This window comes from Tasmannia lanceolata, unplaced genomic scaffold (genome assembly GCF_043159265.1).
Source record: "Tasmannia lanceolata isolate RefF3 unplaced genomic scaffold, GAP_Taslan_0.1 ptg000002l, whole genome shotgun sequence".
NCBI classification, from domain to species: Eukaryota; Viridiplantae; Streptophyta; class Magnoliopsida; order Canellales; family Winteraceae; genus Tasmannia; species Tasmannia lanceolata.
In genome coordinates, this window is record NW_027518679.1 from 13,112,058 (window position 1) to 13,133,430 (window position 21,373).

Here is a 21,373-nt window from a genome sequence, read left to right on the forward strand (position 1 = left end):
AATAAATTTTTGATTTTTGTTATTGCCACCCCCAAACGGTCATATTCTATAGAGAGGCTATATATACAACATCTAGATGATTCATTTCCTCTCTCTTGATGATTTGAAAACCTCCTTAAGCATTGAAGAAAACTTGTAACCCATTTTGTGCTTAAAATTTGATTTTTCCCAAACTTACCTTGCACTTGCAAATTTATTGAGTTGGGATTTTTAGAGCTTTCACTTGCAACCATCATTGAAGAGCAATCAAGGGACTACAAAATGCATCAAGCTTTCAAGAGAAGCCAAGCTATTCAATCTCTATTTCTTGTAAAGGTGGCTAGGGCATCCTCCTTAATACCCTAGGGAGCACCGCTTAGAACTCGGCGGAGAAGGAGAGTCTTTTGTAAAGGTGCAAAGGCATCCTTATTTAATATCCCTTGGAAGTGTAATCGCCTCGGAGCCGGGCATCGTGGAGGTCTCCAATAGTGGAAATCCTTAAGGACGATCTTAAGAAGAGTGGAGTAGGGCTTTGCCCGAACCACTATATATCGGTGTGTCATCTCTTATTCTTGCACGTTCATTATTGCTTTTTGGTTTGGCATTTCATTATGTCTTTAATTATATTTGCACTAACCACATATCTAATCAAGTGAAGAAAATTCAAATTAGGTTTCATAATTAATTTTCAAAAGGGCTAATTTAGTGTTAAAATCAATTCACCCCCCCTCTTGTTAATTTCAATTGGTATGAGAGCCTCGTCTCTAATTTTTTAAAACCCTAACCGGTCTAGAGTAAAGATTCTAAAATGGCAAACCATCCTCAACACCATGAAGGTTACTCAAACACTAGGCTACCCTATTTTGATGGAACAAACTATGGTTTTTGGAAAACTAAAATGAAAATCTTTTTAACCCAAGATTATCAAATGTGGAGAGCAATTAATAATGAATACACATTACCCACAAGAAATCTAAATGATTGGACCGAAGCCAAACAACAAGCTTCAAATTATAATGCCAAAGCTATGAATTCCCTTATTTGTGCTCTATCTCCCGGAGAATTCAATAGAGTATCAAATTTGAATTCGGCTAAGGAAATTTGGGATACCTTAGAGGTCACCCATGAAGTAACCAATCAAGTCAAAGAATCTAAAATGAATCATCTTTTTCGGCAATATGAACTCTTTCAAATGACACCTGATGAAACAATTGCCGACATGTACAGTAGATTCACCAATCTTGTAAATGGACTAAGGGGTCTTGGAAAACAATTTTCTAATAGAGATTTAGTGACCAAAATCCTTAGGTCCCTACCTTTGTCATGGGAATCCAAAACCTCCGCAATCACGGAAGCCAAGGACATGAATACATTAAACCTAGATGAACTAATAGGGTCCTTGATCACCCATGAGATGATTTTCAAAACAAAAGCACCCGAAATTGAAACTAAAATTGAAAAAGGAAAAGGAATTGCTTTTGCTTGTAATGTAGGTGAAAATGAAGATGCAAAGGAAGACATGGAAGATGAAGTTGCCCTCCTAACAAGAAGGATCAAATTCTTGCAAAGGAATATGGGAGGCATGAGAAATAGAATGACCAATCCTCCATTTAAGAAGAAAGAAGAACTTGGTGATGGATCTTCTCAACCCCGATGCTACGGTTGCAAGAAGGTTGGACACATTCGCCCGGATTGTCCACTCAACAATGAGCCTTCTTCAACCAACCGCTTCAAGAGAAGAGAAGGCAAGAAAGGAATGACCGCCACTTGGGATGAGAAAATTGAAAGCGAAGGCGAACAAAATGATGGCGAAGATTGCTTGATAGCAAGGAACGTGTGCTTCATGGCATCAACAAACGACAATAACAAGGTAAACACTTTAAATGATGTCATTGTCTTAAAAGAAGTTCTAGATTTCTTACAAAATGCAAATGATGAACTTGAAATTCAATTTGATAAAATTGCATCACTTGAAAATTCTCTTGCTAACATGACAAAAGTATTTGGTTGGTTAAAGAAAGATGATGAATTTTTAGATGATAAAAATGAAAAATACAAAGTAGAAATTCATGAGTTAAATGCTTCTATCAAAATCTTAAATGAAAACCGACAAGAACTTTCTAATGAAAACAACAAGCTAAATCATGAAAATGGTAAACTATCTTTTGAATATGATGAACTAAAGAAACTTTTTGAAAAATTTGAAAATAGTTCATTGAAATTGGATAAGCTTGTTAATATACAAAGAATGTCAAGTGACAAAAGTGGACTTGGACGTAAATGGAATACTACAATATCTAACTATAAAAACAAACTTGAAAAGGCTTCTTCTAGTAGTACCAAGATTTGTTTTTATTGTGGTCTAGAAGGTCATTACAAGGTTTCTTGCTTGCATGCTAAACAAGATATAATCAAATTGAACTCTAAAGTGAAAATAAATGAACATAGCAAGATTAGGAAGATTTGGGTACCTAAGGGATCTCACTTGCCTATTCATATGTAGGTATGCCTTAAAAGCCATAACAAGAAGAACACATGGTACCTTGATAGTGGATGCTCTAGACACATGACAGGAGACCTTACTCAATTCGCATCCCTATCACTCAAGGATGGTGGAGACGTTACCTTTGGAGATGATAAGAAAGGAAAAGTCAAAGGTGAAGGCACCATAGGTAACTCTACCTCTCCCATACATGATGTACTATTTGTTGATGGCTTGTCCCATAATCTTATTAGCATTAGTCAATTATGTGATAATGGGTTTGAAGTAGTCTTCAATCCCGACAAATGCATTGTTAAAAATAAGATAGATGGAAAAGTAAAATTCATAGGTTCTAGAGACAATAACATTTACACAATTGGACTAGATGATCTTAGACTCCAAAATGTGACTTGTCTTAATGCCATTAGTGAGGATTCTTGGCTATGGCATTGGAGGTTGGGTCATGCCGGAATGGATCTCATTTCGACCCTCTCCTCAAAAGAAATTGTTAGAGGATTGCCTAAGTTCAAATACACCAAAGATCACATTTGTAGAACTTGTCAATTAGGAAAACAATTGAAGAGCTCATTTGCACCTAAAAATATGATTTCAACTTCCTACCCCTTGGAACTACTTCACATGGATCTTTTTGGACCAATGAAGACAAGTAGCCTAGGTGGAAAAAGATACGTGTTTGTAGTTGTGGATGACTACTCACGATTTACATGGGTCATATTTCTAGCACACAAAGATGAAACTTATGAAAACTTCCTTATACTGTGCAATCAAATACAAAATGAAAAAGGTATTGCTATCTCCTACATTAGAAGTGATCATGGAACGGAATTTGAAAATGTACATTTTGACACTTACTGTAATGAACATGGCATAAAACATAATTTTTCCGCACCTAGAACACCTCAACAAAATGGAGTTGTAGAAAGAAAGAATCGAACTCTCCAAGAAATGGTTAGAACTATGTTGCATGAAAATGTTCTCCCTAGATATTTTTGGGCGGGAGCGGTTAGCACCGCTTGCTATATCATAAACAGGGTATATTTAAGGCCAATTTCTAAGAAAACACCTTATGAGCTTTGGAAAAATTTGAAACCAAATATAAGCTATTTTAGAGTGTTTGGATGTAAATGCTTCATTTTAAACATTAAAGATAATTTATACAAATTTGATAAGAAGTCGGATGATGGAATATTCTTAGGGTACTCTTCACATAGCAAGGCATATAGACTATTTAATAGAAGAACCCTAGTTGTCGAAGAATCCATGCATGTGACATTTGATGAGAGAGAGCCAACACCTCAAGAAATGTCACATAATGAGGATGAACCTAATGAACCTCTCTTACCTAAGTTAAGTGCTCCTCCTCATGCTTCTACAAGTCATACATTACCTAGTGAGGAAGCAGAAAATGTAGATGATGACTCATTGCCTAAGGATAGGAGAACATTGATAGATCATCCTGAATCCCAAATCTTAGGTGATGCCACATCGCCGGTAAGAACTAGATCATACTATCGTAGTGTGAGTAACAATTTGGCGTTCCTATCCGAATTAGAACCTAAAACCATCAAGGAAGCCGAAAAGGATGAATATTGGTTGATGGCTATGCAAGAAGAGTTGAGTCAATTCGAAAGGAACAAGGTGTGGAGGCTAGTGCCTAGACCTAGTGATCATACAGTCATTGGCACGAGATGGGTGTATAGAAACAAGTTGGATGAAAATGGAATTATCACTAGAAACAAAGCTAGGCTTGTAGCCCAAGGATACAATCAGGAGGAGGGAATAGACTATGATGAGACATTTGCTCCTGTTGCCCGTATGGAAGCCATTAGGATACTCTTGGCATATGCATCCCATAAAGAATTTAAACTATATCAAATGGATGTCAAAAGTGCCTTCCTAAATTGCTATATCTAAGAGGAAGTGTATGTTGAGCAACCTCCAGGTTTTGAGGACTACAAACATCCAAATCATGTCTTCAGGCTTGATAAAGCTTTATATGGATTAAAGCAAGCTCCTAAAGCTTGGTATGAGAGGCTTTGCACTTTCTTGGTTGAAAAAGGATTTGAGATGGGAAAGGTGGATAAAACATTATTTATCAAAAGAGAAAATCAAGATATCCTCCTTGTCCAGATATATGTAGATGATACCATATGTGGCTCAACTAATCAAAAATTGTGTGATGAATTTGCAACTTTAATGAAAAATGAATTTGAAATGAGCATTATGGGTGAGTTAACCTATTTCTTAGGACTCCAAATTAAACAATACAAAAACGGAATATTTTTAAATCAAGAAAAATATACAAAGGAGTTATTAAAGAAGTATGGCATGGATAGCAGTAAGACATCAAAAATTCCCATGAGTACTACTGCTAAGCTAGAAAAGGATGAATTTGGCAAATTTGTGGACCAGAAGATGTATAGGGGTATGATAGGGAGTTTACTCTATTTGACAGCCAGCAGACCAGACATTATGTTTACTGTCTGTCTCTGTGCTCGATTTCAATCGGATCCAAAAGAGTCTCACCTATCAGCAGTCAAGAAGATCTTCAAGTATTTAAGAGGAACACAAAGTCTAGGACTATGGTATGAAAGATCATCTTCCTTTACTCTCATCGGATATTCAGATGCAGACTTCGCCGGATGTAGAGTAGATAGGAAAAGCACTAGTGGGACTTGCCAATTCTTGGGTAAATCACTTGTTTCATGGTTTAGCAAAAAGCAAAATTCAGTAGCTCTGTCCACAACAGAAGCAGAATATGTGACAGCTGGAGCTTGTTGTGCTCAAGTCCTATGGATGAAAAGCACATTGAAGGACTATTGCATTAAAATAGAAAATATTCTCATCAAATGTGATAACACTAGTGCTATAAGCTTAACAAAGAATCCCATACAGCACTCAAGAACAAAACACATTGAGATTAGGCACCACTTCATTAGAGATCACTCACAAAAAGGGGATATTTGCTTAAAGTATATCAACACTGAAGATCAATTAGCGGATATCTTTACAAAACCCCTTAGTGATGATAGAATTTGTTATATCCGAAGTGCCTTAAACATTTGAACTGCGGATCAAGTCAAAGAAATTGCCAAATAAATACTTTGTGCCTTTCACCAGCTTATCTATATAGTATTTATATATATCATCTTTGTTTGGTAGTATCTGCATGAATGAGATGTCAAATATCAATCTTAAAAATCACTCAATTGGTACTCTTAGCCTTCTTAGTTTTCTAAGTTGGAGAGGTACTTTCACTTTAATTAAAATACCTAACATTTTGACATATGTCAACATCTCGATCATGAACAGGTATATGTGCATTACTTGGTTATATATATTTTAATATATTTTTATACCGTAAGCATTGATTTAGGGGGAGTACCTAACTCAATCTTCATCTACTCCTAAATTGCTTTACTTTTTAGTACACCCTTTCTGTCGATGACAAAAGGGGGAGAAGTTTGAAATTGATTATTTATTCAATTAACTATATGCACCATATGCTTTTAATTGCTATCATTTTTTTGTGTGCATATATTGAGGGGGAGTTCTAGCATTCACTTGCCTACTATGTCACTCTACACACACCTCATAATCAATTTTGTTTGTCATCATCAAAAAGGGGGAGATTGTAAGCCCAAGGGTCTTCTCTCCTATCTTGTTTTGATGATTCTAAACATAATTGATTGTGTTATTGAATACTAATCAATTTGCTTTGAAGTGTTGTGTTTAAGATAGGATTGATCATTGATGAAACCAACACACTACATGGTCATGCTTGAAGACGTACCAACACAAGAGTCAAAGGAGCTATGTGGAGCTCACATCATCTCTCAAGCAAGTATACACAAGATGGAAGATCAATTGAAGACCAAGACTAAAGAGAAGTTGAAAGCTACATAGGTATCATTGTACATCCTTTCTCTTTAGATTTTCAAGTCAAGGCAAAGTGTTTTCAAAAATAGTTTTCAAAAACACTTAAAGAACTTAAAATGGATTAGTGAATGATTATGTGGTGGACCAACATGTTGAGACCCTCATAAACATTCCAAAATTATCAAAGGAGTTGAGTTCCAAAAGCCAAAAAATCAAGTAAGCAAAAAATACAAAAACTGCTGATTTTTTACGCTTCTCGGAACTCTGAGATTTTTCTCGGAGCTCCGAGCTCGGAACTCCGAGAGTTCTCTCAGAACTCCGAGAAATGGTCCAGTAGCTTCTGGCCATTTTCTCGGAACTCCGAGAAATGGTCCAGTAGAATATTTTGTTCTTCTAGCCGTTCTCTCGGAACTCCGAGAATGGTTCTCGGAGCTCCGAGAACCTCGCGACAGGTGAGAATATAGCCGCTGGGATTTGAATAAATTTGTGATTTTTGTTATTGCCACCCCCAAACGGTCATATTATATAGAGAGGCTATATATACAACATCTAGAGGATTCATTTCCTCTCTCTTGATGATTTGAAAACCTCCTTAAGCATGGGAGAAAACTTGCAACCCATTTTGTGCTTAAGATTTGATTTTTCTCAAACTTGCCTTGCACTTGCAAATTTATTGAGTTGGGATTTTTAGAGCTTTCACTTGCAACCATCATTGAAGAGCAATCAAGGGACTACAAAGTGCATCAAGCTTTCAAGAAAAGCCAAGCTATTCAATCTCTATTTCTTGTAAAGGTGGCTAGGGCATCCTCCTTAATACCCTAGGGAGCACCGCTTAGAACTCGGCGGAGAAGGAGAGTCTTTTGTAAAGGTGTAAGGGCATCCTTATTTAATATCCCTTGGAAGTGTAATCGCCTCGGAGCCGGGCATCGTGGAGGTCTCCAATAGTGGAAATCCTTAAGGACGATCTTAAGAAGAGTGGAGTAGGGCTTTGCCCGAACCACTATATATCGGTGTGTCATCTCTTATTCTTGCACTTTCATTATTGCTTTTTGGTTTGGCATTTCATTGTGTCTTTAATTATATTTGCACTAACCACATATCTAATCAAGTGAAGAAAATTCAAATTAGGTTTCATAATTAATTTTCAAAAGGGCTAATTTAGTGTTAAAATCAATTCATCCCCCCTCTTGTTAATTTCAAGTCATACCTAAGAGAGTCGATACCTCCCTTGGTGATCACCTATGAGCCACAAGTCCCTCAAGTTATTACTTATGATGAGCCAGAATTGGATGAAGTTAGACATGTTACAAGGGGCGGAAGAATTTTCAAACCTGCTGAATTGAGAGTCGAGAATCCAGGGGCATTGGCTCGAGGAGAAGAGCCGCAATATGTGAAAGACCCAGATGATGAAGTTGTGCAACAGTTGAAGAAGACCCAGGCCGTTATATCTGTTTGGGGATTGTTGATAGCATCAAAGAAACACAGAGAGGCTGTGTTAGAGGAATTGAATACAACACGGGTGTCCTCAGAAATATCTCCAGAGCAACTGGCTGAAGTTGTCGCTCTGACCCAGGCCACTAGAGTCATTAGTTTCTCAGATCAGGAGCTGCCTCTTCAAGGTCGGAATCATGCTAGATCTCTTCATGTCACTATTGTCTGTGAAGGCAAGAAAGTACCATCTGTGTTAGTGGATAACAGATCTGCGTTGAATGTGTGTCCGTTGAGAACTGCTGTTACCTTGGGTTTTGGCCCCACTGATTTTGCCGAATCAACCCTTGGAATCCTCGCATATGACAACACCCGCAAAAATGTGGTCGGGGTCCTTACCACTAAAATTCTTGTAGGTGGTCAAGAATTTGAGGTTGAGTTTCAGGTTATTGATATCAAGGCCTCGTTTAATATGCTTCTGGGACGTCCCTGGTTGCATAAGGAAGGCGCTGTTGCTTCAACCCTTCATCAAAAATTGAAGTTCAGCAAAAATGGAAAGTTGATCACTGTCACAGCTGACGAAGAGCCAGAAATAGGACAAATAACAGGAGAAACTCTGATCCTTCCAGTTGCAGAAGCAGAAGATTATAACTTGAATGGTTTCGTGTTCGACGTTGCTGCTATTTCCTATAAAGAGGCCTCTCGGGAGGAGTTGTGTTTACCTTTTGCTATCAGTCCTGTGGTTGCCAAAATAATGAGAAAAATGAATTACTTTCCTGGTATGAATTTGGGCCGTGATCCAAGCAAGGCATCTCACTGGCGCCCAATCAAAGTAATCCATGGAATTTTCGGTCTTGGATATGTACCTACTGAGGAGGAGGAAGAAGCCATGGAAGAATTGTTGAAATTGAAGGAAGAAATCCGCCGCACCGGAAGGGTACTCCCAATGGCTCCATATTCCTTATCGATGAATGGTCACTTTATCAAAGAAGGCGAGACTTCTCCATACTATGGGTTCTCTGAACCATGGTATGACTCGGTGACAGGAATCATGATACCTGGTTTTGAAATATTTAGTGGCCTTGCTCTCCCAGAAACAGAACCGCCGGTATGTTATGTTGAGAAAACTGTTGAGGACTGGTTAGTCTACCTTGAGCCAGATGTGTTGGGGTCCTTGTTTGAAGAAGATGTGCCTGATGTTGCTTGGCAAGAGTTGCCAGTTTTAGACTATTCTGAAGAGCAAGAAGAAACAGACTGTAAAGATGTGCTAGTAGCTGTTATTCAGAGCGATGATACCTTTACTGAACCTCAGAGTCAGATTGCACCTGCAACAGAAAATCTTTCAAACTAGAGTTCTAATATTTTTTCTACTTATCTTATTGCTAAGTCGAGTCCAGTCAAGTCGATTAAGTCCGTGTTAGTGCCTAGTCCAGGCGAGTCATTTTCTGATTTTATTTATAATGTGAATCCTGAGCCTATTCAGGATGAGTCCAATGATGATGATGTAATTTCTTTCAAGTCAATGAAATCCGATTCTCAGTATGTCTCTGTGTTTGCTTCTGACTTTAATAATAATAACACTCCCTCCTCCGACGAGGAAGAAGGGATCGACAAAACTCCCCTTGAATTGCAGCACATGCTCAAACAAGAGGAGGAGCGCCGAGCCCAGCCTCTTAAAGATGAAATCGAAATTATAAACATCGGAACATAAGATTTAATACAGGAACTACGAATTGGAAATACTCTATCTCCTGAAGAGCGCGATGAATTAATAAACCTACTTAGGGAATATAAAGAAGTTTTTGCCTGGTCCTACAAAGATATGCCCGGGTTGAGTGAAGACATTGTTCAGCACAAGCTACCTTTGTTACCAGGAATTAAACCTAAAAAGCAGAAGCTAAGGAGAATGAAGCTCGAGTGGGTCTTAAAAGTAGAGGAAGAGTGGGTCTTACATCCGCATCAGTTGCCAAATTCATACGAACCAATATCATATGCAGATATGGAATTCCCCATGAACTTATCTCAGATAACGGATCTCATTTCAAGAAGGAAGTAATCACTCTTTGCCAAGAGTTCAAGATTAAGCATCATAAATCCTCACCTTATCGGCCGCAGACAAATGGAGCGGTTGAAGCTGCAAATAAAAATATCAAGACTATCATTAGCAAAATGTCAGAAACTTATAAGGATTGGTCGAATAAGCTACCATACGCCTTGTGGGCTTACAGAACATCAATTAGAACTTCAACTGGAGTAACCCCTTACTCTCTTGTTTATGGGATGGAAGCAGTGCTACCTGTTGAGATTCGTGTACCTTCGCTTCGAGTATTGACTGAGGCTAAGTTGCCAGCAAATGAATGGGCAGATGCCAGATATAAAGAGTTGAACATGCTAGATGAGAAGAGGTTAAAGGCACTTTACCATGTGCAGGGTTACCAGCGCAGAATAGCCCGGGCTTTTAATAAAAAGGTTAAGGTCAGAGATTTAGAAGAAGGTAATCTTGTTCTGAAAGAGAATCGAGCACCAGTGTTTGACCCAAAGGGCAAGTTCAAGCCAAACTGGTCAGGCCCCTACATTGTGGACCAAATCTTACCCGGAAAAGCCGTCAAGCTCCGTAATTTAAATAGAGAAATATTGCCAGAACCAACAAATCTTGATCAACTCAAGAGGTTCTATGCTTGAACACCAGAAGGCCGTCCTTTGGCCGAATAAATCCCAAATTCATAACCCAAAATAAAAATATATATAACCTTTTGCGAACCCTTTTGAGCCTAAATAACATTTTCCTTCAAAACCCAATATACTAGGGGCATCCGCCCTGAACTACGCATGACCTGATCCCTACACTGGGGTACGTAGGCAGCTCGGTCAAACCGGGTTCGGTTGTTTCAAAAGAAGAAATTCAATCATTCCAAAAAGAAGTTGAAAAAAAAAATAATGCAAAAAGAAAACAAAAGAAAATTAAAATACCTTCAAACTAGGGGCATTCGCCCTGAACTACGCACGACCTGATTCCTATCCTGGGATACGTAGGCAACCTGTTCACAGGTTCGGTCGAAATTTTTGTTGAACCTTAAGCCATTCTTTGAAAAGCCCTATCCTACCTATAAAGTCCTTTTGGTGTTCAAGTAAAGAAAAATGATGAAAAAAAAAATGAAAAAAAAAGAAAAGAAAAAGGAAAATTCCATGCTATCTGAAAAGAAAAGAAAATCAATTTACCTTCAAACTAGGGGCATTCGGCCTGAACTACGTATGACCTGATTCCTATACTAGGATACATAAGCAACCTGTTCACAGGTTCAGTCAAAATTCTCGCAAAACCTTAAGCCATTCTTTGAAAAGCCCTACCTCACCTATAAAGTCCTTTTGGTGTTCAAGTAAAAAAAAAAGAAAATAAAAAAAAAAGAATTGGAGTTTGAAGATCCGCTAGATTGAAAACCTGAAAAGGCGATCTAGGCAAAATTTAGGATCATTCCCCTGCTAAGTTGAAAACCTGAAAGGGCGGCTTAGGCAAAAGTTAAGGGGGTGGCCTGCTGAGTCGAAAACCTGAAAAGGCGATTTAGGCAAAAGTTAAGGCCGAGCGGTCCGCCAAGTTGAAAATCCAAAAATGGGGACTTGGTCGTGGTAAGATTGAAGAATTATATCGATCTCTGAAGTCACAGTAGGTCAGGCCAATAATAACAACGATTCTCAAAACTAGGGGCATTAATTTCTAGCAATCGGAAAGTTGATAGAAAGATATATGAAGTATCACTGTCTTAAAAATAAGTGAAGATGTTTATCAATGAAGAAACATTCTTTAAAAGAGGCTAGCCTAACCCAAATGAAAATACTGATGAGTCAGAAGCATCACAGGATTACTTGAGTAATATTTCTCACTTTATCATTTTATTCCACGTATATGTGGTTTTTAATTGTTTGATAAATAAATAAAAAGTTTTTACAAATTCTATTTTAAGAATTGTTGTTGGGTGCAATCACTCTGAAAACAGGTTCAGCAACGAGTTCTGAGAAACTTGGAAAAAGCAGGACTGTCACGAGTGGCGAAAGATCGTTGAAGAATACCTCTGATAAAAGAATAGAAGGAGGTCAGAGTGCCTCAAACTGGGGCAGGTTGCTAATGAAGTGGCATCCCAAATTCGTGCCTTGAAAATCCTTTGCTACATAGTGTTATTAAATCCTTTGCTTCCAAAGTTGTCAATTGGAGATTTCGATTTCTTTTTTCTGATAATCTCTATCAAAACTCAAATTATCATTCTCTCTGAGTCCATTAAAAAATGGGCTCTTGTTCTCTTTGAGCATCATATAAATGTGATGGCTTATCTCCTTGAGCTCGGTATAAATACAGTATTTCATTCTCTTCGGGTCCATACAACTATGGTCTTTTATTCCCTTTGAGCATCGTACAAATGTGATGTCTCATTTTCTTGAAATCCATATAAATACGGTATTCCATTCTCTTTAAACCATTCGAAAATGGTCTCTTATTCTCTTTGAACACCATATAAATATGGTATCTCATGTTCCTTGGGAATCGTATAAATACGGTATCTCATCCTTTTGTGAGTCCATTTGAAAATGGTCTCTTCTCTTTGAACATCATGTAAATATGATGTCTCATTCTCTTGAAATCCGTATAAATATGGTATTCCATTCTCTTCAAATCATTCGAAAGTGGTCTCTTATTCTCTTTGAGCATCATATAAATATGATGTCTCATTTTCTTGAACTCTGTATAAATACGGTATTTCATTCTCTTCGAGTCCATACAACTGTGGTCTTTTATTCTCTTTGAACATCGTATAAATGTGATGTCTCATTCCCGTGGAATTTGTATAAATACGTTGATTCGTTCTCTCCTGGTCCATTCGAAAATGGTCTCTTACTCTATTTTAAGCACCATACAAATACGGTATCTCATCCTTTCTGAGTTTATTAAAAAATGGTCTCTTATTTCTCTTTGGGATCCATACAAATATGGTTGCTCATTCTTTGGGAAACCGTACCCATAATTAACCAGAAATCTAGACTCGTTACCTGGTTACAAGAATGGAAGGTATGGGGAGTTATCCACCACATGCACCATTCCTGCCCGATAATCGGTCTTCAATTCCAAAAGTTAACTCTTTTAAATTTATTTTAAATGGCTCATTCAACTCTTTGTTGATGTGCGAACTATGTGACATGCATCCTATGATCTAATTTCAATGTGAATCCTAAATGTGTATCTTGATTTATTAATTTGTCCGGATTCAATCTAAGTGAAAGTTCTCCTAAAATTCTAATTTCATGGAAAGTCCTAAGTGATTTAATTAAGAATTTACAAGAAAATTAATATACAAAACCCCACAATTTGTTGTGGAGCCGACTCGTGATTGGTATGCCATCAAGCATCCAAGCTGCCTATGTACCCAAGCCTCACTGGGATCAGAGTCGACGTAGTTCGGTGCACCTAAGCTAAGCTACTTATGCCTAACTCAACTAAGACACCGACCTAGACTGGATTAACTGTTTCAACTGTTTTAAGAGAAGTTATTGAATTCGAGTTGAGGATTTTATTATCCTAGGATTTCATCTAAGATGCTATATGATCCTATCTAAATGCAAATTGTCCATTTGACTAGTGCAGGTTAACCTACATCCTAGGTAACTAGGCTTGTCCTAGGGAAAGATTGGGTGACTAGTGTGACTAGACCTATGGCACGGTTGCTATCCATAGCAAACGTCCGTGATGAGGCTGGACTCCTAACTCTAGGACTCCCTAAAACCTAGGACACAACATGACGTAAGTGTTCCTAAATAGGGCTCTAATGGTTCTTATGACAGAAACCGTAATCCAACGGTTCCGAGAGACATGAGGTAAATTGATTCAAGTTCTTGAAGTTAATGAATTTCAGATTTCAAGGATTTTCGGTTTCTGGACATTTAAGGAATACCAAAGGTTCTATGGTTCACCAATTTCGGCCTCGAATAGCATCCAGGGAAGGGAATCGTGCGCTCTTTCCTTATGCAATTTAATACTTAAGTTATAGCACCTTATTGCCTGGCATATCTCAGGATTTTCGTGGACAGTAAACCTCGGAGCCAATAACATGCTATAGCTTAAATATTCAAATTGTCAAAGATCGATTGCAATTGAGATACGATTATGGATGCACTAGCCATTTTACCAGAGAAAGCTAAGGATCCTAAGATTTCTGTTTCAATGGATTAAGGAGTGAACATGTGACAGAAATTTAAGGTTCTTTAGAAATTTTCATAATGATTTTTAATTAATTTCAATATTTAGTGGATTTTATCAATTTCAGACCATATGAGTGATTTTACAAGTGAACTTATTGCAAAAAAAATTGAAATAAACTGAAATTTCTACAGAAACAAGATGGGAATGTATGTAGCTTACTGGAAGAGTTTTACAGATTTTTATATTAAGCTCCTATTTATTTTTGATTTAATAACAATGAGACCAAATTGCAAAAATAACACAGAAACTATTAGAAATAGCAATCTAAATTCATTGAAATTTCTACAGTAGTAAGGTATGAGTAAACATAGTATGCTGTGAGATTTTGATGAATTTTAGATACTATTTACTATCAATTTCGGATTTTTGAATTTTTAGACCAGACTATGAATATACACTACATCTCTTAGGAAACAAATTCCAAATCACTTGAAAAGTTTACAGCAGCATGAAATATAGAATATAAGGCTACTATAAAAATGTTGAGAATTTTAATTGTGACTTGATGTCATTAACAAATCTCACAAAATCTGATTGTTTTCAAAGAAAGCATCAAATATATACCAAATAAAATCTAAAAATCTTTAAAAATTCATGGTAGAATGTATCAGCATCGTATTATTTGCCCACGAAATTTCATTAATTTTGGAATCTATTTTGTATATTTTCCATTTTTCTTCTTCAAAAAGATGTTTTTGAAGAGTTTTCTATTTTTTAAAACATGATTTTTGAGAAAATTACGACTTCGGAAAATGCCCTTTAATCTTGTTCTGATGTGATGCACACAAAAAAATTTTAAAATTCCAAAAAATAAATCATCCTGAGATAGCTATTTTTTAAAATTTCATAATTTCTCAGTCATTATTTTAAATGAAATTCCATTCTTCACTCAAATTTTTGAAATCCTTTGACCCAATGTCTGATCTGATCCGATGGTTATTTTAGTCTATTTAAATAGATCAGTGTATTAAATTTCGAGACGAATCGGAATTGAAACACTCATGTAGATCATGATTTTGAGCACACACATATAATATTGAATTAAATTCAATTAAATGTTAAAATCATGCAAAAATATATATAAAAAAAATACCAAACAATCTTGGAAAAATCTGAGAATAGTGCACCTACCTGTGATAGAGATCCTCGCCGAATTCAAAAGCCGAAAAATCCAAAAAATCTCGCCGACGTGCGATCTGCTCCGCTTTCTTTCTTTTTTTTTTCTTTTTTTTCTTTACCAGTGTGAGAGTGCCGTTCCTCTGTTGAGTGTGAGAGTCGCAGTGAGGAGCAAGAGATAACAAAGAGAGTTGAGAGAGGTAGAGAGTGAGAGATATAGAGAGTGAGTTGAGAGAGTGAATAAAAGATTGACAGAGATCAAGAGAAAATAATAAAGAGAGATAGAGAGAGACCGAGAGAGAGTACTAGAGAGAACGAGAGGGAGGATGATAGAGAGAGAGACCGAGAGAGAGGATGATAGAGAGAGGTTGATAGAGAGGAGTAGAAAGATAGAGAGAAATATAGAGAATGAGTGAATGAGACAAAAATATGTAGATGAAGATAGTGAGATAGAAAAAAAACAATACTCTGTTTTTGTTTCTTCTTTTTATTTTTATTTTCTATATGTTGGTGGGCTGATGAGGGTGAGATTAATAGAGAGAGACCGAGACAGAGGGTGAGGGAGAGACAGACAGAGAGATAGGGTGAGGGAAAACCGAGATAGATGGGGAGAGTAACACCGAGGGAGAGAGGGAGATGGAAACACCGGTACTCTATTTTTTTCTTTTTTCTTTTTTTAAAACAAAACCACTGCTTGCTGTTGGGGGTAGGTGTAACACCGAAGGAGAGAAAGGAGAGTGATGGAGGGCTGCCGGCTGAGGAGAGAAAAACAGAGGGTATTCGGAGATGACCCAGAACCGTGGAGAATGGTTTTTTTTTTCCTGTGGAGAATTGGGTTATATTCTCTACTTGACTGGCAATTGCCGTAATTAGAGAAGGCTGCCACAATTAGAGTGTCATTGCTATCGTTTTTTATAGAAATTGCCATTAAAAGACCCTTCGAAGTGGGCAAGAAAAGATTACCTCCATTTATTTCTTTTTTAGAGAGAGAGAGAGAGAAAAAAACCATGACTTGCCTCTCTTGGCAATGACACCCCTCACTTTCCTAATTAGCTATGAACGTTAAAGCAAGTGAGTAGTGTCATTATAGAATGAGGGGGCAAGTTTTTTAGAAACAATTCCAACAAGAGGGAATCAGCCTTCTATAGTAAAGAGTAAAAAAAAAACTAGGAATGTTTCCCAAGTGGGGTACATCCCACACTTGTGGTCCCTACATGCGTAATTTTACATTTTGCTCCCAATAACAACCGAACCACAAATTAGAATGGACTTTTGATTTTTGTATCCACGGGACCCATTTACAAAAGCCGAATTTGGGGGAAGAACATAAGTGGGTCCGCACATGCTGGGTGCATGGGCTGGGGAAAATTATGGACCATCAATAGTAGGCCCCACAATGATAATGACCCTACCAGTGTTAAAACTTTTTATCATGGCGGCCCCATTCCAATTTGTCTGAATGTTTTACAGATATGGTGATGGGTCCACACCATGTTGGGCACATGGTGGACCCCATCCCATGGCTTAAAACACATGGGCACCTTCTCATAGAAATTAATGTTTCAGTGTTAATTCCAAATAAAGCCGAAATGCATTTTCCATGGAAAAATGTATGGTTCCATTGCTTGACCTAAGTTTAAGCAAGATGATAATGTGGGCCACACTTGCTTGATCCCATTCCATCGACATGTTCAAGGCGGGCCCACTCAATGGGTACAAATTCTCTCTTATATAGGTTTTTGTGAATATTCTTCTCAACACTCATCGGAAAAATGCAAAACATGGCAGAAATGATCGACAAGATCGAGAAAACATAAGAGGTAGACACAGGAATGGAAAACGATGGAAAACGGATAGCAAAACACTAACTTCTTTTCTGATTAAAGCGGAACAAAATGGGGGTGTCTACAGACGTGTCATATTTACAACTGTATAACCGAACGCATCTATTTTTATTCCCCTGTTCGGCGTTACAACATCAAACCAATCACATTTGAAAAGCAATGCCTTCAGGCGTCCAAAGTAGTTAAGTTCAATGATATCTGTTAAAACACCGTAATAACTAATATCTCCTGCTATTGGATTCTGATCCCTGGCACTTGAAAAACTTCTTGTATTTGCAGTGACAACAACTCCACAATTCTGTGTTTTCCTTTTCTGTTCGCGAGCCTTCGTGTGAAAGCGGAAACCTTTACTAATAAACCCTTTGTATTTCCTAGCGACGGGCGCTGGCCCCCCAGCTAACCATCTAAGCTTTTCTGATATATGCTCACTCCTTGTCTGCTGGAAATTTTGAACCTATTCAAAATTTGATAATGATTAGCAAAGACCAACGTGTATGCTAAATAAAGTTGAAGAGTAGCTTAATGTGGGTGTGAGCTGACATGTGTGCCAAACCAAGTTGGAAATTTTTTATTGTGAATTTGCTCTATATCCCTTGCCCTAGCACGAGGATGCAACCTTTGAATATGGTTTACATGTTCTCTGCATAAGCATTAATATACGTAAGAGAAAAGAGTTTCCAAGTATTTACCGAATAGATTAAAGACAATTTAATTGGCTTACGCAATAAAAGGAGAAACTGCAGGGCAGTTGAAGAGAACATATCGATGTGCCTGTTCAATTGTGGTTTGATCTAAAGGGCAACTCTTAACTTCGCCTAGGGGGCGTCCTGCTAGTGAGAATATAGAAAATCCTTCTTCCATTTCAACATGTCCATCTTCATCATTCCTTACCGGCCGATTCAACTTTGATTCAACACCTTCCAAATATCTTGAACAAAACGTCAAACATTCTTCTGCCAGGTACCCCTCTGCAATAGATCCCTCGGGACGACTTCTATTGCGCACATATGACTTTAATGTGAGAAGGTACCTATACAATCACAGCGTGCATTACTTTCACTAATATGAATTTATAGAAACCTTCAAGATCAAATCAAATTTTTTGATGAACTGTGCATACCTTTCTATGGGGTACATCCATCGGTATTGTACCGGTCCAGCCGACATTGCCTCATCCGCTAAATGAATAGGTAAATGCACCATAATATCAAAAGAGGCAGGAGGGAATATCTTCTCCATATGGCAAAGTGTTAGTGCATCTTGTAGTTTGAGGAGGGCGCCTACATTGAGGACTTTTGGACATAATTCTTTGAAGAAGTTACATATCTCAATCAATATGGAGCTGATGTTCTTAGGTAATGATGAGTGTATAGCTAATGGAAGTAGCTGCTGCATCAAAACATGACAATCATGACTCTTCAATCCCGAAATCTTGCGCTCTCGAACATTCACACGTCGCGAGATATTTGAGGAATAGCCATCTGGAAGCTTGACATCCTTCAGGATGTTGCAAAGAACCTCTTTCTCCTTTGGAGACATTGTGAAGCATGTTGAGGGCAAGTATGTTTTGTTCCTTATAGTAGTCACTGTGTGAAGTGTCCTTCTCAGTCCCATTTCTTGTAAATCTAATCGTGCTTTTACAATGTCCTTTGTTTTCCCTTCAATATTCAATAATGTACCAATTACACTGTCGCAAACGTTCTTCTCAATGTGCATCACATCTAGGTTGTGGCGCAATAAGAGCGATTCCCAGTAAGGAAGACTGAAAAATATACTTTTTTTCTTCCAATTATGCTCCTTAGGAGGCTTCTCTTTTTTCTTAGCAGCGGAGGTAGAACTGTTTTCCTCCAAGGGACTCTCCCCTTGGACCCTCTTCTTCCCACGTTTACCATGCTTCTTTGCACCGGTATCTTGCTTCTTGCCAAATGTGATGTTAATGCTTTGTAGTTGATCAAGTACCTGTGTCCCTGATAGGGGAATCGGAGCTAACCTCTTCTCCTTAGTGCCATTAAAAGAAGACTTATCAGACCGAAATCTGTGGTTGGCCTCTAAGAATCGTCGGTGTCCCATGTAACAAAACTTCCTTCCATGCTTCAAACGCAGAGAACATGTGTCCTTGTTACAAGAAGGACAGGACAGTTTCCCTTTGGTGCTCCATCCCGACAAGTTAGCATATGCAGGGAAGTCGCTAATCGTCCACAAAAGTGATGCATGCATTTGAAATGTCTCCTGCCTCGATGCGTCATAAGTCTGCAAACCTGACACCCATAATTCCTTCAACTCTTCGATCAGAGGTTCTAAGTAGACATCAATGTCATTCCCGGGACTAGAAGGGCCAGGAATTAACAATGACAACATTATATATGGTTGCTTCATGCACATCCATGGTGGAAGATTATATGGAATGACCACAGCGGGCCATGTGCTGTGAGCAATACTCATCGTCCTAAATGGATTGAAGCCGTCGCTTGCTAATCCAAGTCTAACATTACGAGGTTCAGAAGAAAACCACGGATATATGTAGTCAAAAGTTTGCCAGGCCGTAGATCCTGCAAGATGCCTTAATATATCGTCTTTGGTACGGTTCTCATAATGCCATGTCATGAAAGAAGCCGTTTTAGTTGACATATACAACCTCTGCAACGTTGGCTTCAAAGGAAAATGACGCAAAATCTTTGCAGGAACTTTCTGCTCTCTTGTGGATGAATGGGTTCTCTGCTCATCTGAATTCCCTTCAATTGTTTTCCACCTTGAAGCCCCACAAATACGACATTGAGAATCATTGGAGGCTTCCTTCCAGTATAGCATACAATCATTGGGGCATGCATCTATTTTGTCGTAATGGAGGCCCAAATCCCTAATAATCTTCTTCGTTTCATAAAAGAACTTCGGCAATGCTTCACCCTTAGGAAGTACCTCTTTCAACAACTCAAGCAACATGGTGAATGATTTGTTGCTCCACCCATTAAGACACTTTATGTGAAACAATCGAACCACGAAGGATAATTTAGTGAACTTGCTTCCTGGGTATAATTCTTGCTCCGCATCTTCTAATAGTTTAAAAAACTTATCCTCATGTCCATTAAGCTCGTCCATACGTGCATCTGCTGAATGACCCTCCTCATCTAGTGGTCTATTATCATGATCATGGCTCGATCTTGGGTGTATATCATTCAATAGTTCGTGTAGTTCATCTTGTATAATTGGTTCATGAGGTGCTTGGTATTCATTATTACTCATAGCACGAGATGACCCTTCCCCATGATTAACCCATCTACTGTAGCCCAAGAGCATCCCATTCCACAACAAATGTCCCTCGGCCTCTTCTCAATCAACCAATCTAACGTTGCCGCATTTGTTACATGGGCAGAATATCTTTCCTCCATGAGCTCCATGAGTAAACGCGAAGTTAAGAAATTGAGAAACTCATTCCTCGTACGCCGGGTCATTCCTATTGTATCCAAAAGCGAACACAAATTAAACATATTAAAATTATACATAATCAATCCAATTTCTTCCACATTTGAAAAACCTAAATGCTATCATAGTAATACCTTGGAAGTTGAATCCAACTTCGATCCATGACTTTTTGAGATTTTTCTGTAGATGTAGACCCAAAGCAGGGGAATCTCTATTCTATGGCCTATCTTATTATCTTTTGCTAGCCATACGCAGATGTAGACCCAAAGCAGGGGAAATCAACTCTCTTTAAGTTCTTTAGAGGCTCCTCTGGAGCCAAACCTGCAGCTGAAAGACGATGAGTGCATATCCCTTTGAACTTTAACATCTTTTGATAAAGAAGATGAGTGATTTAAAGAAACCACACTGGGCCGGTGATGACAGATAAACACGTGGAAGCGATGTTTTCAGGTGAGTGATTTAAAGAAACCACACTAGTAATTAAGCTCCTAGATTTTGTGTAGTTGAATTATAAGTTGTGCCTCATCTCAACAAAGTAAAGCTAGTAGAATTGAGTTGTCTGTAGCTTCTTAGTGATGTTCAATGTCAGAAATTAAATCCAATGGCTAGAATGCTAGTAAGAATTAACCAGGCATCAGACCAAACATATGGTAGGTGAATCTCACAGATGCTTTAGTCTCGCATCTAGCATCCCTCCGCTAATTTACCCTGCATCAAAAGTGGTATCAAAGCTGGCCAGCGAAGCTTCTCAGCTTTGCTCATCCTGGAAGCAGATTTTTGCAGGGTTCTTTTGACAAAGACTTCATCGTATAGCTTGCTAGTGGCTCAAATATTTTGTGTGGCATTGGTTCTTGCATTCATTTCCAGCTTGGGTAAAATATGATGTGTTCTCTGCTGCCCTGGGTTTATTAGTACATCTTCAGTCTTATTTGTCTACTGATAGCACTTCTCTACATATCT

At 38.1% G+C, this 21,373-nt stretch overlaps 1 protein-coding gene across 1 annotated transcript in view; it reads right to left on the reverse strand.

Moving 5' to 3' along the window:
* Positions 1-20,233, reverse strand: part of LOC143888370 (uncharacterized) — a 30,357-nt gene extending 10,124 nt beyond the window's left edge. The window contains exons 1-4 of the mRNA XM_077392760.1: positions 18,114-20,233; positions 17,715-18,023; positions 17,534-17,633; positions 17,063-17,447 (exon numbers count right to left, since the gene is read on the reverse strand). Of these exons, the coding sequence (XP_077248875.1) occupies positions 17,063-17,447; positions 17,534-17,633; positions 17,715-18,023; positions 18,114-20,233 (2,914 nt within the window). The remainder of the gene's footprint in view (positions 1-17,062; positions 17,448-17,533; positions 17,634-17,714; positions 18,024-18,113) is intronic.
* Positions 20,234-21,373: the final 1,140 nt, after the last annotated feature.